The 16,207-nt window shown below is 40.1% G+C and overlaps 1 protein-coding gene across 2 annotated transcripts; it reads left to right on the top strand.

The window, feature by feature from the left end:
- Nucleotides 1-132: 132 nt before the first annotated feature.
- LOC147222342 (monocarboxylate transporter 2-like) lies at nt 133-15,492 on the top strand. 2 transcript variants are annotated; one of them, XM_086168836.1, is made up of 5 exons: nt 133-240; nt 869-1,087; nt 6,026-6,169; nt 7,398-8,210; nt 12,608-15,492. In XM_086168836.1, exons 2-5 carry the CDS (start codon nt 874-876, stop codon nt 12,901-12,903), a joined length of 1,467 nt encoding a protein of 488 aa, XP_086024962.1. In that variant the 5' UTR covers nt 133-240; nt 869-873; the 3' UTR covers nt 12,904-15,492. The 2 variants fall into 2 exon arrangements, with proteins under 2 accessions (XP_086024962.1, XP_086024961.1); XM_086168835.1 differs by lacking the exon at nt 133-240 and adding an exon at nt 484-621.
- The last annotated feature ends 715 nt before the right edge of the window (nt 15,493-16,207 follow it).

Here is a 16,207-nt window from a genome sequence, read left to right as displayed (position 1 = left end):
TGATCGATGGGAGACAGTATTGAGTCAGAGAGCCTGAGTGAGAAGCTGTAGATGTGGATATGGACTGGTGGTGACACCGCAGAGCCGAGCTGGAGACTCCACACACCCGGCCGGGACAAAGGGCTCAGTCAGGGGATGTTCCAATCGCGGCGCCTCAGGCGACCACACGACATGTGACTACTTTAAACGAACAGAGGAGGAAAGTTTGGACAAAGTTCTCGCCGAACTTGACGGTGAAAGGTGAGTTCCAATCTTCTGTTCATTTACAAAGTTCATGCTTTCAAGCCTGTGAGGCTACAAATATCGCGATACTTACAAAAGTTAGTGACACTTCTCCACGTGGCTACCGTAAACAAACCACGTATTTTCAATGAAACAAATTATTTCACTATGTTTCCTTATCATTTTAAAGTGCGCTTAAAAACGTACAAATCTTTTTTTTTTTTTAATATATCTTTTTTTCATATATGAGAGACGTGGGAGAAAGCGAAGTTTACACTCTGTGTTGCCGTAAAGCAACGTAAGATCTCGCAAGTTCCCTCCTGTCGTAAAATTCATAATTAAGGCGCGCGATCACATGCGCTTTCGTTAGAGCACAGAGGTACCGGCAGTCAATACAGGGTAAGTAAACACTCCGTATTAACATATCAACTTGAAAAAAGTTCGTTTGATTACTTAAAAAGTTGTCTGTTTTTCCTCATTTGTCTCATTTTGGTATGGTTCGCTGGAAAACTTTTCTCAGCTGAGCAGTAGTCGATGTGAACTTAGTGAGAGAATCCGCTCAGACGCGGATGAAGTACTAGCATGCTAAACCTTCATCACAAGCAGGTGTGTTGTTCTTAAATAAACATACGCTATTTCTTGGCAGGAGCTATGGCATCCCCACCCCCAGTGCTTGCCCCCAAGCCCCTGGATGGAGGTTGGGGGTGGATGGTGGTGGTCGGAGCCCACGTTTCTATCGGGTTTGCCTATTCTACACCCAAAGTCATCTCCATCTTCTTCAAGGAGATCCAAAATGAGCTTCAAGCGAGCAACAGTGACGTAGCATGGATCGCCTCTCTCATGCTAGCCTCAATGTATGGTGGTGGTAAGTACATCCCATATGTTACTGTCTTTGGCCGCTAGAAGTATTCAAGAGACCTACTTTATAGATTAATTTGAGATTCAACCATAATGTTTTTTATTTTTTATTTTTTTAAACAAGTCAGCTGAATACAGAAGGGAGTAAGCATTGTCTTTGAGGCAATCAGGCCCTGACTGATAGAAAAATGTACGCTAATTGTTACAGTTATGGGATTTCCCCTAATTCTAGTCACATTCATTCAGTCACATTCATTTCATAAGTGTAGATTGTCTTGACTTATGTGTTCTTTAACATTAATTCAGATTATTTCAGTTCTCGGTAAATGAGGTGCCATGGATAGTACTGTTGAGCATATGATAGAGATACAAATGCAAGCGGCTGAAGTAGTTCTCCAAAGTAATTCAAAATAATTGACCCATCAATATGCTGGCTCCTAAATGTTGTTGATCAGAATAATCAGCTAAATCACTGCTATTTCTTTATTCTGCATCATTGTACATCGAGCCATGCAAGATAACAACTGGCTGTAAAACCCTTTTATGGCGTCATCCACATTCATTAAAATGATTGAGACTGAGCAGGGAGACGGAGGACAGTGTGATATCGAGTGATTTCTTTGTCTTTGCTGTTGAGACACGGTGTGTTTCACTTCACGAAGCAAGTTAATTGATTTTTTTTTTTTTTAACTTCCCTCTAATGAATATGTATTGTATGTTACTTCTTTTTTAAACAATTGTTACTACATCTAACCTCTCATTAATATTACACTAGTATCTTAATCCTGCCACTTGCAATGTGTGTGACTTTCTTTCGGACAAACAGCACCAACAGAGATCTGGGGCTGCAATACGGCATTTCAGATAAGTCAGATGTTCAAGACAACGTTGTATTTGATGTTGCATTGAGAATGACATGTCTGTGATGTGTGTCTTTCAGCTGTTGTAATATAACTTATTACTCTCTTAATCATCATTAGATTTTGAATTTTTTAAGAAACCTCTTCAGAATAGCAAAATAACTGATTCTGTAATAAAACCTCCTCTCCTCCCTTACTAATTTGTCCTCTGTTTACAATATATTTAGGTGCTCTTTAGAAAATGGGTTTATATATATAAACTACCTCCTTGTGAGATGGTTTGATCAAATTACTTTCATAAGTACTACTGAAACATTACAGAGTATAGCCAGTTTTGTTTTCAGCAGTTTCCAGACATCATACAGTGAGTGAACAACTCTTTGGTATTTATGATACAGAAGGATTGAGCTGAAAATTGTAGAGGTAAATCCATTTTACTGCAAAAGGACAAATACTTTCTTTGTATTCTTTATATTGAGCCAGAAATTTAACTGTTAAATCAACTTCACATGACCAACTGCAGCCATTGAAATTCTTTTAAACTTGCTAATAAGAGGGATGTTGTGATCATCTGACTTTAGTTAAACTGTTGACTTTGGCGCTGGTGACAGTTTTACATTGATAGTGTCCCTTAAGCCATTTATTTATTATAATGTAAGGACTTCATTTCTGAGTAAATACATTTCTCTTGGTGAGAAAGTTGGTTAAGGTTATTGTTCACACCCCTTACTGGAGCATTATAGTCAATAAATTGTGGCACTTGGTCTACTATAGCATTGTCAAACTCACTAATTGTCACTATTTCAGTATCACTTAAGTCACAGTCCCCAGTGTTTGTCTTTTTATCACTTTTTATCATGCAATCCCGGCTGTGAAGCTGCATTTACATACTTGTTTTCATGATAAAATATGTTCTCATGGCACTATGTAAATGTCAATTATGTAAACAGATGATTGTTAAAGTAAGCAATTTTTGACCTAACACATCGAGTGACATTATTGAAGTAACTCAAATGTGTTTGCACACTTCAAATATACAGGTTAAAACAGCAAATAACTGAACAATACAACAGGCTTTTTAGTATTTTGACTTGAAATAGAATTGCCTTTGTAACGAACAACATTGCAGATTCTGTAATCCAGGGGTGGCCACACTTTTTTGCCTTGTGAGCTACTTTTCAGATGACCATGTGAAATGATCTACCTCCACTAAAAATGCTGAATATACATTTATTTGTATATCTACTGATATACTTAACACAATTAATGTTTGTGGATCTTGCATAACTGCATGAACCCTTATGGCACACTACAACAGAGTAGTTTTTTTATGTAAATACCTTATTCTGATGACTTGAATGGAGTCAGCAGCATAGTTGAAGTTAGCTGTGAGAAAAATGACTGCTGTCCTGACAGCTGGGATTTTAGTTCCTTCACCTTTCTCCTTCTCAACTCACTTTTTGAAGGGAAGTTAGTGCTGTAGTTTTTATGAACAGTCTGAAAATGCCGCTCCACATTTCCCTTTTTCGGTATGGGAATGGCAGACCGGCAGATGAGGCAAATCCACTTTGAAAATGACATAGTAAAAAAAAAAAGGCTACATCCCATTCCGTATGGAAGTGATACATTTTAGTCTTTTTACCTGGTCCATCTCCCCCACTCATTTTGATACCCATAAGTTTAGAAGACATACATTGGAGGCTAGCTTGCTAGAATGCGCCGTTATGTGCACGTGTACAGTGACGACTGTGCCAGAAAAAGGTCGGATTGGACAGACCGACTGTCAGTCAAGTGACAAATTTCATATTGAGGATGATAGGCTGACGTCTACGGTTTAATGCCATGCGATCTACACACTACCTTTGCGATTGACCGGTAGATCGCAGTCGACGTATTGGGCACACCCGCTGTAATCCCTTTCTGTCCCGTCAAAATATTAGCTGCTAATATTGTGATTAATGTTGATAGTCAATTGTAGCTGTCCATGTTATGGTCTTCACCGTTGCCTTATTAAAGTGTACAGTTGGTCTTCTACCAAAATGAAATACTACTTATCCTCCTTGGGCTTCACCGATCAAAATGTATTCAATAAAAATTTGGTATAATAACAGAGCCCTGAATGTGTTTGCAAGACAAAGAAGCATACGCAATGGTTCAACAAAAGCAAAGAAAATATTAACATGCAAAATTATTTTCATAATGTTTTTGTTGTCATGCTGAATATCAAATTATTTTTGTGTGTAACTATTATTTGAAATATCCTGTAACTGTCTTCAAGGTTACATTCCAAGCAGCTGTGTAACTTATCTGCACTCAACTCAAAGAGGCTGGTGAAATATTTCCCTGCATTGTGGCTCAGGCACAAGGCTTCATCATAGTGTCCTTGGTATGGCCCAAGCAATGTCAACCAGTGGAAGAGTCAGACAGAGGGAATACATCAGAAGAAGGTTCAGCACGCTGGGGCCTACGACCAGGTCCCTGCGGGAGCCACATGCCAGCCTTTTCAGAAAACTAAAGAAAACTCAGTGTCTAAATGATGAACTTGTAATGAAAATGGAAATGGTAGCACCGTGGAAGAAGCATTCGAATAACATGGCCATAGATAGAGAGATGTTCTTTCACACCTTATTGACTATATGAACAATTAAATGGAGGTTTTAACTGTCGAGTATAGATAGCAGGTACAACAGTTGAGATTTTATTTTTTTTTCCAATGTAGTCAGGCAGTCAGGAATAGCCCTTTAGGCTGGCATTAATTATATATTTAAGTGCCTGAATATTTATCAAATGGTTCGCGGTTTGTTTAAGCTTTGTCTGCCTTCCTTGATGATGATGATGTGAGGAGCAGCTTGGTTTTAGTTTAAAACCTATTATATTATTGTCGGACTTGTGTCATAGAACATGTCCCATTCATGCCCCATTTGAAATTAACATTAATTGGAATTCGGCATTTAATTCATACAATTTATTGAGGCTGGCATGTGTTCCAGCATGTCATTATTTGAGCAAACAATTGGTGCAGTCTGATAAGTTCAGCTACAGCCACCTTGCCGTGAGTTGATCAATATATGTTTAACAGTGCTCAATGAACATAAAGAATGGCTTCCAAGAGCTCATTTCCCTCATGTCTTGTCCAAATCATATTTTACTTAAAAGAATAAGGCACCAGGAGAGTTATATTTTGTCGAGCGAGTTGGCTTGACAACACTCTGCTCTCCTTCACCACCCGATTACAGCTTGACTGTGATGAAGACTGATCCATATTCACTACATATTCCCAGATTAGTCTAAATTTTGAATCAAGAATTTTCATTAAATGAAATAACACAATTTCACACTGTTTAATGAGAAATTGATTACCTGCTGAGCTAGACGTGCTTTACAAGACAGTAATATGTGTAATCCGTAAGTTTTCAGTTATTGCTATCCAAATAAAGACCTCTTCGTGTGTGTGTGTGTGTGTGTGTGTGTGTGTGTGTGTGTGTGTGTGTGTGTGTGTGTGTGTGTGTGTGTGTGTGTGTGTGTGTGTGTGTGTGTGTGTGTGTGTGTGTGTGTGTGTGTGTGTGTGTGTGTGTGTGTGTGTGTGTGTGTGTGTGTGTGTGTGTGTGTGTGTGTGTGTGTGTGTGTGTGTGTGTGTGTGTGTGTGTGTGTGTGTGTGGGCGCGCACAACTTATTGTTAGCGTCCATATGAGCTTGACTGATGTTTTCCCTATTTCTCTTCATGAAAATGTCAATTGAATATGTATTTCAGCAATATGCAGTGGTATACTGTCACTCCATCAGGCAAGGTTATGAATAGAGGGAAGACTGACAGCATATAAAATGCTGTTTAATTGCTGATTGATCACGGAGTGCAGTGTCTCACTTTATTAGAGGAGAATTTAATGAGTCACCAAGGTGGCCTGAACTGATGTGAGAGTGTATTGGGCACTCACTGCCATCATTTTTTCCTTTATTTAGACCATAATGCTGTTATAATATGCCTCTTTCTGAAACTTTCCCACACCGATATTGGTTATGTTGGGTCACATAAGTTTAAATTGGTGCTGAAGTTCAAAATGCCCATTCCTCTTATGTCTTAACAGGACCTGTATGCAGTGCATTGGTGTATAAATATGGAAGCAGACCAGCCATCATAGCGGGTGGCCTTATGTGTGGTTTAGGCATGGTCACTGCCTCCTTTGGGACCTCCATTATTTACCTCTATATTTGCATCGGCATCATTGTTGGTAAAGTACTTTGTTTTTCCTTCATACTTTTGAAGACTGCTTGCATACCTGTTTTGGGAATCTAAATCATCAAGAGAGCCATGTTAAATGAAACAAATCCCAATATGTTGACATACAGTTAATTAGCTCACCATCTTCACACTATTGGTCAGCACATTGCTCATAATTCCCCAAATTAGGCTGCTTTTGAGAAGTCAGGCCATCAGTCCATATCTTTTTTTGGTCTTTTCAGTATCTTTGGGTTGCCAGATTTTTTTTTTTTCCCTTGATTAGGAAGCCATGCTGTGTGTCGGGTCCCAGGGCATTCAACCCAGCTTCTGAGTTGTAATTGACCCATCAGGGGAACTGGCACTGGGACGGTAATTAAGACAGAAACGTCCCTGCGCCCAAAGAGTGTGGTTTACTGTGGCCCTCTCTTCTCCTGTAGGTTACTATCATGGTCATCACATGGGGGTCCCTGCCACACTGTGAGACTCATTACTCTACCAAGGACACCTGTGTAGGATTAATAGTCCCACCAAATGGCTTGGCCATTTGGTGGGCTCGGGGGCATGCGTTTACCCTGATCTGCTCTCCGGTGCCCTTACACATTGATACATCGGCATCACAATTTTTTTTGCCCCAGTGAACACGCAGGCTTATATTGGAATGCATTTAAAAAATTGCAAAGAGGGGCAACAAATTATCAGGGAAAAAAACCTCCCTTTGATTGTCCCTATATTTTTTATAGAAAACAAGAATCCAGATATATCAAACAACAAAAAAAAACTTCTCAAAAATAAGATATGTCTTTTTGAAGACCCTCATCACACATGGTCTTTTGAATTACCCAAGTCACTGTGGAAACTGAAATGTTATCAGAAATGGAGAGGTCAAGATAAGATGTTAAGCATGAGCTTGGTCATCCTCTGTACCGTTTGAACCTTGTTGTGAAAGCCAGTTTCACAACATTGGTTTTCACGATTTTGTTAGAACTTTTACAATGGCCTTTAATTATTAAACATTTCATGCTACAGTTTTTTTCTCATTTATAGGCACCATTGTGAAAATTATAAAAAAAAGTAATACATTCTGTAATGTGACATGAATTGATTATAGTTAAATTTGATGAAACCTAATGTAGAGCTGTCAGAATTTTTCAAATACATTTTAATATTTAAGTTATGGTCCTAATGAATTTTCCTCATTCTTTTTGGAATGTGACCATATTCCAAATATGTGCACACAGGCTGTGGACTCGCCTTGAACCTGAATGCATCTCTCACCATCATCAGCAAGTATTTCCTGGAAAGGCGTCCTCTTGCCAATGGACTTGCTATGGCTGGTAGCCCAGTTTTTCTGTGCTTCCTGGCCCCATTGAACCAATACTTGCTGATCCAGTTTGGCTGGAGGGGAAGTCTGCAGATCCTTGGCGCCCTGATGCTTAACTGTTGTGTTGCCGGGGCATTGATGAGACCTGTCGCTCCCTTCGACGCATCCTCAGTGACACCAGAGAAGAAAGTGGAGGGACAGCCAAACAACAGCACTGCAAGGCAAAAAAGAATCGATTGGAAAAAAGCCAAGGCCTTCTTGGATGTGACCTTTTTCAAGGATAGAGGTTTTGTTATTTACCTCATAGGGAACATATTTTTCATTTTTGGTGCCTATGCACCCATCATGTTTCTGCCAGCTTATGCAATTCAGAATAACGTAGACGAATACGCAGCAGCATATCTGCTCTCTATCATGGGGTTTGTGGATATGTTTATCCGGCCTGGCACTGGCTTGATAGCGAACACCAAGTGGATCAGGCCCAGAGTCCAGTACTTCTTCAGCTTTGCTATGATTTTCAATGGACTGTGCCATTTATTGTGCCCGCTGCTCACAAATTACACCCTCCTGGTGATATATGCAGCATTTTTTGGGGTAACTTTTGGAATGGTTTTTGCACTGATATTTGAGTGCCTGATGGACCTGATGGGAAGCGAACGCTTCTCCAGTGCTGTTGGATTGGTGACAATCATAGAATGCTTCCCCATGCTGCTCGGACCACCGGCTGCAGGTAATTGTACACACAGAACATGGACTATCCATTCACAGACACTACTCAACCAATTTGCCATAAGTGAAACAAAGTTCCAACAGCAGTCACTCACCGAATATTTTGGCTTCTCGGGCTGTGCAAACACTTTTTAATTTTCTTTATAGTGGATATGTCCCAAAAGAATGCCCATTTACTATAGGTCACATTGGGTGACACCAGTCACAACACACAGAAATGAGAGAATGTGTTAAACTACTGTCCTCAGAGCAGAAACACTGTTGTACTTTGTATGCAAAATCACTGTCAGTGATTGAAGAGAAATAGTAAAGTAGGTTAAGAGAGCATTTTTTTTAAATGCTTGGTTTGGGATGCAGGAAACAAAAAACAGTATTACAGGACAACCATTTTTTTAAACCATACAATAAATGTTTTAATTGGCTTTATGAATAGTTCACAAACATTAGCCTTAGCATTTTAGTGTATTAAAGAAGCTCTGGTTGCTGTAGCTTTCACAGCATATTTACTGCACTGTCTGAACTTGATTCACATTATGGTACATTTGGAACACAACTAAGAAGCTCAAATGTGTTTTCTTTCATTAAACATACTACATCATTATAGAAAGAACTGCATCACAATCCCTTAAGCTGCTAATACTACCAAATTCCCAACAACAAGTCTTCAAAAAATCATCAGCGTAAGCATGGTCTTACAAGTAAAGACCAAGCTGAGTTTTTTTCAAATTTAACCTGTACAAATTGATTCAAAATTAGTGGCATATCATTGTGATTGATGGCATTATATTGATCAGACAGTGGCTCAACTGTAGTCTCAAATGAATAGCTTTTCATGGTTGAAAACATGAGAGCGACCAGGGATGAGATCATTGAGAAGGACAAAGAGGTAGGTGTCTTTTCCTGTGCTCAATTAAATTACACCATGGGTAGGTTTTATGGTCTGGTCAATCAATATAACAACATTTTGGTTAATTGTGTCAGTAATTTTTTTTCCTAAATAAGCAACCAAATCACGATTTACAGACATCCTATGGTTCTCTCTGTCATCCTGTAATTACCCAAATACCTCCATTATGAAATTAATGCAGTAAAAACAAATAAACCATTACCTTTAAAAAAAACAACATACATACATACATACTGGATAAAATGTATAATTTTTCCACAATTATTGTGTTGGAGTCTGTCCCCCTTTCCCCCCCCCACCAAAATGTTCCAATTGATTATTCATCCACAATTTTGCATGTGGATCCATGATTTAATTACAGGCACCGTGAGGTTTTGGCACAAGAGCATGAAAGCCATAGCCTGCCTCTGAGGAGTGTAGGATAACAGTCTTTTGTCAGCTAATAAAACACACATCTGTTTTAATGAACATGTACAGCTATCTGCTGTTGTAACTAAATGAGTTTTAGTCTATTGAGAAAACTCATTTAGTACAAAATCACAAAGTCCCCCTTTGTTGCTCTGACTGCACCCCTAACCTCTGATTTAATCAAGTAGATTGAGATGAGCTTGGCTTTCCTAGTTGGCGCTTTTTGCAAGATGTAAAGCTGACTATCTTTTCAGAATCAACTTAAAAGATAAATTTCTGCTTACCAGCTCATCAAGTAGGACCAACCCCTTTCACCTACAGCCATAAATTACCAGAAGTATCTTAGATAAAGCTGTTGAAGTGTTGAACATCAACATTCATGGTTATAATGATTGTGTAATGAGCAGGATATTGCCAGTCTTAGGATTACCCCTCTTTGGTATTTTGAAATTACAACTGCCATCATTATGAAAAATTACTCCCTTGATTAAGTAGTTAAAATAAAATAGAAGTATTGAATCTGTCATTGCAACTCAGCATCAATGTTTAATTGATGATACTGCAGCACTTTCAATTTAAACGCTATAATTCAGACAGCTAAAAACAACAGACAATAATTGCTCATTGTGCTGTGCACCTAATGAGAAACCGCACCAAAATCTTTCGCCACGCAACAAGCTCATAAACAATTAGACAAACGCTCTGTAATATATCAGTGAGCCCCGATGATTGCTATTTCATAGTGAACGGACATCTGTCATTTTAAAAGGTTGTGATGGCCAATGGTGCCAACTGCACTCTCTAATTTTTACAGTTATCTCACAACGTTTGAGACCATTAAATGAATATCAGTCCGGAAGCTATTTTTTGTAATCCTGCAGATGGGAAGTCGCTGTCTGCGAGAGAGTTCATCTGTTTTCGTCCCATTTTAGTGTATTTGCTCTCCATTGTAATGTGTTCATTCCAAGGGCTTGCCATGCCCTCGCACCAGATTTATCACAGGATAAGCCTGATAGATATTATGTAACTCTTTTCACAGCCAGGCAAACCACAATGAAGGGGTTTACAAAAGCCTTGCTATTAGAAGTCCACTTTGTCATTGCTGTCAAACAATTAAATCTGAAAACAATTTTATTCTGGTGAAGCAGAATGAAAGTACTTAAACTTAATTTCCTACTTTTCAAGCTTATGTGATGGGGTGACAGGATGTCACAAAACACTGATTATTCTTTTGTTAATCATTATTTCCAAACAATGCAGTAGGCCAATTGATTATTCTAAATTGTTCACAGTTAAAAAAGTCTCACTTTGTTTCCGTGTGTGTCCCTGTGATCGACGGGCAACTTACGCGGGGTGATCCCTGCCTCTTTTCCAATGACATCTGCAATTACTCCCAGATCCCTCCCACAACCAAGTTTGCAGGATAACCAGTATACACATTGATTGAATGAATACATGTTTAGTCTTTTTATACCTTATTAAACCTTATTTGCTGTTTTCTAACACTCGTTACCTGGATCTTGAAGTAACCGGGACAAACTGCTATACGAAGTTTTATTTTAGTGTCACCCAGTCATTGATCAGCTATGCACATTGTTATACAATTTGTCTAGAGTGAAGAACACACAGTTTATTATTTCTCCCCATAATGTTGTTTACATCCGTTGAAGTGCTAGCTACATGCATCAAACTAACCTTAAGATGCGTTTGACAGGTCCCGGTATGTGTGTCTGAGACAAATACTCTCGCTGACTTAATCAGCTGTGCAAACCGGCCGCCTGACAAACTTTTCCAATGCCTCCAACCTGAGTTTTAATGAGGTGGAAATTTACTGGCCCCTCGGTTTTTCTGACATGACCCTGTTCTGAGTCGCTTATTTAACAGGGTAAATAAGTGCCTAACTGCACATCTAGTATTCTCCTCCAGAGGGCACAGTCATTACGCCTCCCCTAACTAGTCGGCTTGTTACCGCTCCCCTAAACCTTTCGGTCAGTCCAATTAGATGGAAGTGAGGTACGTTGGAGTAATTAGCCTTTTGCTTTGGGTGTTTAATGACGCTCCAGTTCAAACTCTCGCCATTAAAGCCCTGTACCTGGGCCATAATTAAACTGTGAATACATTAAAAAAAGAGGTGACTCTGCCAGATGGACTTAATTACTGCTTAGCCAATCAAGGACTGTCCTAATGAGGGTGATGGTCATTGGCGTACATCCGCAAGATGAACGCTATCAATCAGATGACGCAGCCAGTCTTGTGCTGCCTGCCACAAAGTGACCCCTTTTGGTGCAGGGCGTGCCCATACAAACATCGCTGTCACTGTAACTTGTCACAACTATTGCAAGAGTTTAAGAAAACCTGTCAACACACATGCACTTAGTATCCTCTCTGATCTGTGCTGTTAAAGGAACAATGGATTTCTGGGCAGTCAAATGTTTTTTCTTTTTGAATTCATATGTGAAAAGTTAAAAGTGACTTTCTGTACCCGAGGCTTAAGAGCAGCGTAGTCCTGCCCATTTGTCACCACAACCATAAAATGGACAGAGATTGACCATCATACAGACTGACGGTGAGAGACAGTGACACCTGCCAATTGATCCGTGTCTGGAGGCGTGGGCGCGGGTAGGATTCCGCAGACCCCCCGGGCTTAAATCAGATCTAAAGCGCATTTGTCACTTTTCTGCCGACTTGGGCTCGATATTTATGGCTCTCAGAATGGGCCTCTCCTCTGATTCGTTTTGCTAGCAGCAATCCAAATTGGCCTCGCAGAGATGCAGGGGAAGCCCAGAGGGGTGTAATAGCTCTCTGTCACTTCTGACATGGATCTTTACAAATTGGCCCCCGCTAATCTGATTCTCCCTCACACACATGGCGCATTGAGTTTTTTTTTTTTGGATTCACCTTGTAAAGGTTGCTCGTATAAAGAGATTTTTTTTTTTTTTGATGTCATGCTTGTCATGGAAAGGGTTTTTGTAAAACAGCATGAGACAAGGTGGTCTGCACTCACTGTCACTTGACTGTAAAAGTCAAATCTCTTTGTGGTTATGGTGAATTCTCCAACTATGTTCCTTCTTGTCTCCATACAGCGTTTTTGGTGGACAAATTGAAGGACTACCAGTACCTTTTCTTCATGTGTGGCGGGGTCATCATGACAGGTGGGCTCTTCCTCTTTGTCATGAACATTTACAACTATCACATGCTGAGAAAAGCGGAGAGCAAAAAGGAGACGCAAGGGAGCACCAACCAGGTGACCCCCCCCAAGCTAGAGCTTAAAAAGACCCCAAGTTTTGTCCCGGAGGAGAAAACTGTGCCTGAAAATAAAGATCACAATGGCCTCAATGGAAAGCCAGAGGGACCGGAGAATTCTGAAGGGCCACATTAGTTGTTTACTTTGGTCGCCTGTTACAGCCACGGAAGTAACCATGTACCGTTATTAATCAAATGCTAATCGGCTTGCCAATGGATGGTTTAAAGAATTCAGGGGTTTTTATATCAATGTTAACATTAACTAACCAGCAGCAAGTACAGCCATCTTGCAAAAATGTAGTTTACTATTACACTTATCAATACAATCAGCATGTTAACAGTTAAACTATTGCAATTGGGAAAAGCTGATGTCAAGGAGAAATTTTTAATTTATTATTTCCAAATTGTGTATGTGTTTTTATTTTAGATGTGGCATCATCACAATTGCAGTTGTGGCATTTAAATGTCATCTAAAGTTTCAGGGCGACACGGTGGCGCAGTGGTTAGTGGTTAGCGCACAGTGCGAAGGACCCTGGTTCGATTAGGACGAGGGGAACCTTTCTGTGTGTTTGCATGTTCTGCCCGTGTCTCAGCGGGTTCTGTGGTTTCCTCCTACATTCCAAAAACATGCAGCAGGTTAATTGGAAAAAAACATTCTCCAGATGTTTGTGAATGTTGCCTGTCTTTGTATGTATGCATCTGCTATTGACTGGGTGACCTGGAGCATCACCCGCGACCCTGAGTGCAGGATAAGCGATAGAAGATGGGCAGATGTATTTTAAGTTTGACTTTAGCCATACACTGACTGTTTAGCCTGTAAGTGACTAGAATTATTCTTGAGAAAAAAAAGACATTTCAGTCCGGTAAAACATTTAAAAAAGTAATTAATGTGAACCAATGCACTCCATAAAGTTTTTTTTTTTTTCTCTTAATTTATTTTAACAGCTACTGTAAATTGGATCCGAGTGTCCAGAGCAACTTTGAATACTTTAGCTGAGGTGTCAAACATTCTAGGGGACAAACTTTCTCCTTAAACTTAAAGCTTAAATTGTCTTATATTGACCATGTGTCAGTTTCAACTGTGCCTTGGACTCACCGTGGTCTATTTACAAAAGTTTTGTCTATTTTATTTTTGGTCCAACTGCCTGTCTGTATTGACCAATGAGTGAGAGATTTCTCTGTGAATTGAAGAAATAAGTGTGATAATCGTTTGGAATATCTATGATGCTGCTTGTACCTGCTCATTTGTGCTGAACAGGACATTTCTTTAAACCCTCAGCATTGAACCCGCCTTGATAAAATGTTCAGTGGTGCTCGTGTGTGTGTGCAGCCAACATGTTTCCAGGGCATATGCTGGTTTACAATCCACGATTTAGCTTTAGCCTTTGTCATGCTCACATTGAGGTTTTTAAATCCTGGGAACATAGGTGATGAACCAGTTTCAGTTTGGAGTTTTATCTGAAAATCTAGATTCTTATGATTTTCTATTGACCATTCAGTGTCTTTGATTAACCTGAAAGTCAGCGTAAATTCTTCGTTTGTTGTATTTTGACGTGGTACAACAGACTCCTGGCTGTTTAATGTAGATCAACCCCTCCTTTCATTCCACGGGAGGCCTGGCAGTGTTTACAGAAGACACACTGAACTGTCACTCACCTCTTCTCACCAACACTGTTGTATTTGTTCTATGTCACGCAATGTGATAAAACGGTTATTTCTGAGCGGCCTTGTCTTTATTGGCCATCCGTCACCTTTGAGCGAGTCACAATCAATGCACAAACGTGGACACGCGAAAGCAAGTCTTAATCTTGTGAATGTGCTGTCGTTCGTTGAAGGATGTCTGATGTCACTCTCCGAATGTAGGCTCCGTTCTGTGAGAATGTAGGTGATCTCGGAGCGATCAGTGAGATGTTTTTATTCACGTCGTAAATACTGTTGATCCATGTAAAAATATTTAATTTTAAAATATTTCCTCACATTTTAAATGCATTTGGTATGGGACATTAGTTATTCACAGCAAACCCCGATATTTATTTGTATTGCTTTGCTTTTCTACCATGGAACACACAGTCAACATGTGAGTTTCCTAATCATAGTTTGCAGTGACCTCGAAGTGAATGCACTATTCCTCGATGCTGTATTTTTGTTTACTTGTGTGAGTGTATGTGATGCTTATGTAACCGTTTGTAATGAGTATTCATTTTGACTTCTCTCTCGATTTTCACAAAAGTTTCTTGTTTACTTGAATCAGGGATTCTCAAGCTATTCTGGTGCCAGAGCCAAAAAAAAAAAAAATCAGAGCGCCCGATTCTTGCCATCCCTGGATTTTGACCAAATATTGAAATACTGTACTTGCGCACAAACTGTTTCATGTAAGGGTCAGGTAAATGCATGGTCACGACTCTGTTTTCATGATTTTCTGTTTTGGACAGTGAAGACATTGATGCTTGGTTGTTTGTTGCCAGTCTTAAAATGCTGTATCTCCTCAACAAAGTGATGAGAGAGAAATTTGAACAAAGTTTGTCACAAAAAGAAACTGCCACAATATCAGATGAAAACATTTTCTCTTGTGACCTTTTTTTCCGGTTCACTCTGTAACGGTATAATCAAATTGTTACAACTATTTACACATTCCACTGTCACATTTCCTGTTGTACAACACATTTGTAAAACCTTTCTGAATTGAGCTGAATTAAAATCCTTGCATCTTTTCTATTTGATTTGAGAATTTTGCCTCCTATTTGGTTTGTTCTGCTACTCTGGACCATCAAAAATACCCTTTTCCTTACCACCTATGGTAGATTTAGGCTACAGAGAAGCTTATTTACAAGCATATTTATATCTCGACAGCGATGAAAATGACTCCCCGGACTAAATGCCTTCAAATCAAGCTCTACCAGGCAGCTTTTTAGTGCTGGTGCCTCTGCAATTTTTCACAACAATTAGAAGACCGTGGAACAAGTTTGGAAATGTCAGCGGCTTAAGGGCATGAGCACCTAATGAAGCAGGGCTGCCTGGATGTTCTGGGCTAGTGCTCCAGGCTGCGTTCAGCCTCAAACGCATCAGCAAATCAGTGGGCCAATAAATTAGAGCAGCCACACAAACAGATACAGTATACATGACTCTCCGCTACCTGCCGTCCCGGAGTGTTATGCGAGGTCTCTGGGCATGACAAGGTGGAACGGTGTGACGGAGGGGGAAGGGAGGGAGGAAGGGAGGCTGACGCTACCGGGAATCTGTTTCACATTATGTTCTTCCCCCCCCTCCCCGCCAGCGTCTCTCCGGCCTCTCGACTCCGTTACAGCCGGCGTGCCTGAGCCTCGTGACCGGCGCCCTCCTTGTCCCCACCGCCTCAAGTGTCTTCTAGGATACGAGGCCCGGTGACGCCGGTTGGCGAGTTGTTTTATTATGCGCCACTTGTCAGTTCACCTCTTGCAAAA

Source organism: Fistularia commersonii, chromosome 21 (assembly GCF_037954325.1).
Source record: "Fistularia commersonii isolate RoL2024-O1a breed Wild chromosome 21, RoL_Fcom_v1.0, whole genome shotgun sequence".
Lineage (NCBI taxonomy): Eukaryota > Metazoa > Chordata > Actinopteri > Syngnathiformes > Fistulariidae > Fistularia > Fistularia commersonii.
The sequence above is the reverse complement of the archived record's forward strand: the minus strand, read 5'-3'. Positions and strand labels throughout refer to the sequence as shown.

What these genes read in the sequence shown, in the direction of transcription:
- LOC147222342 (XM_086168836.1), top strand. Translation starts at nt 874, where the DNA reads ATGGCATCCCCACCCCCAGTGCTTGCCCCCAAGCCCCTGGATGGAGGT. An exon ending in AGCCTCAATGTATGGTGGTG is followed by an intron (nt 1,088 to 6,025) that starts GTAAGTACATCC and finishes ATGTCTTAACAG; the next exon opens with GACCTGTATGCAGTGCATTG. An exon ending in TTGCATCGGCATCATTGTTG is followed by an intron (nt 6,170 to 7,397) that starts GTAAAGTACTTT and finishes ATGTGCACACAG; the next exon opens with GCTGTGGACTCGCCTTGAAC.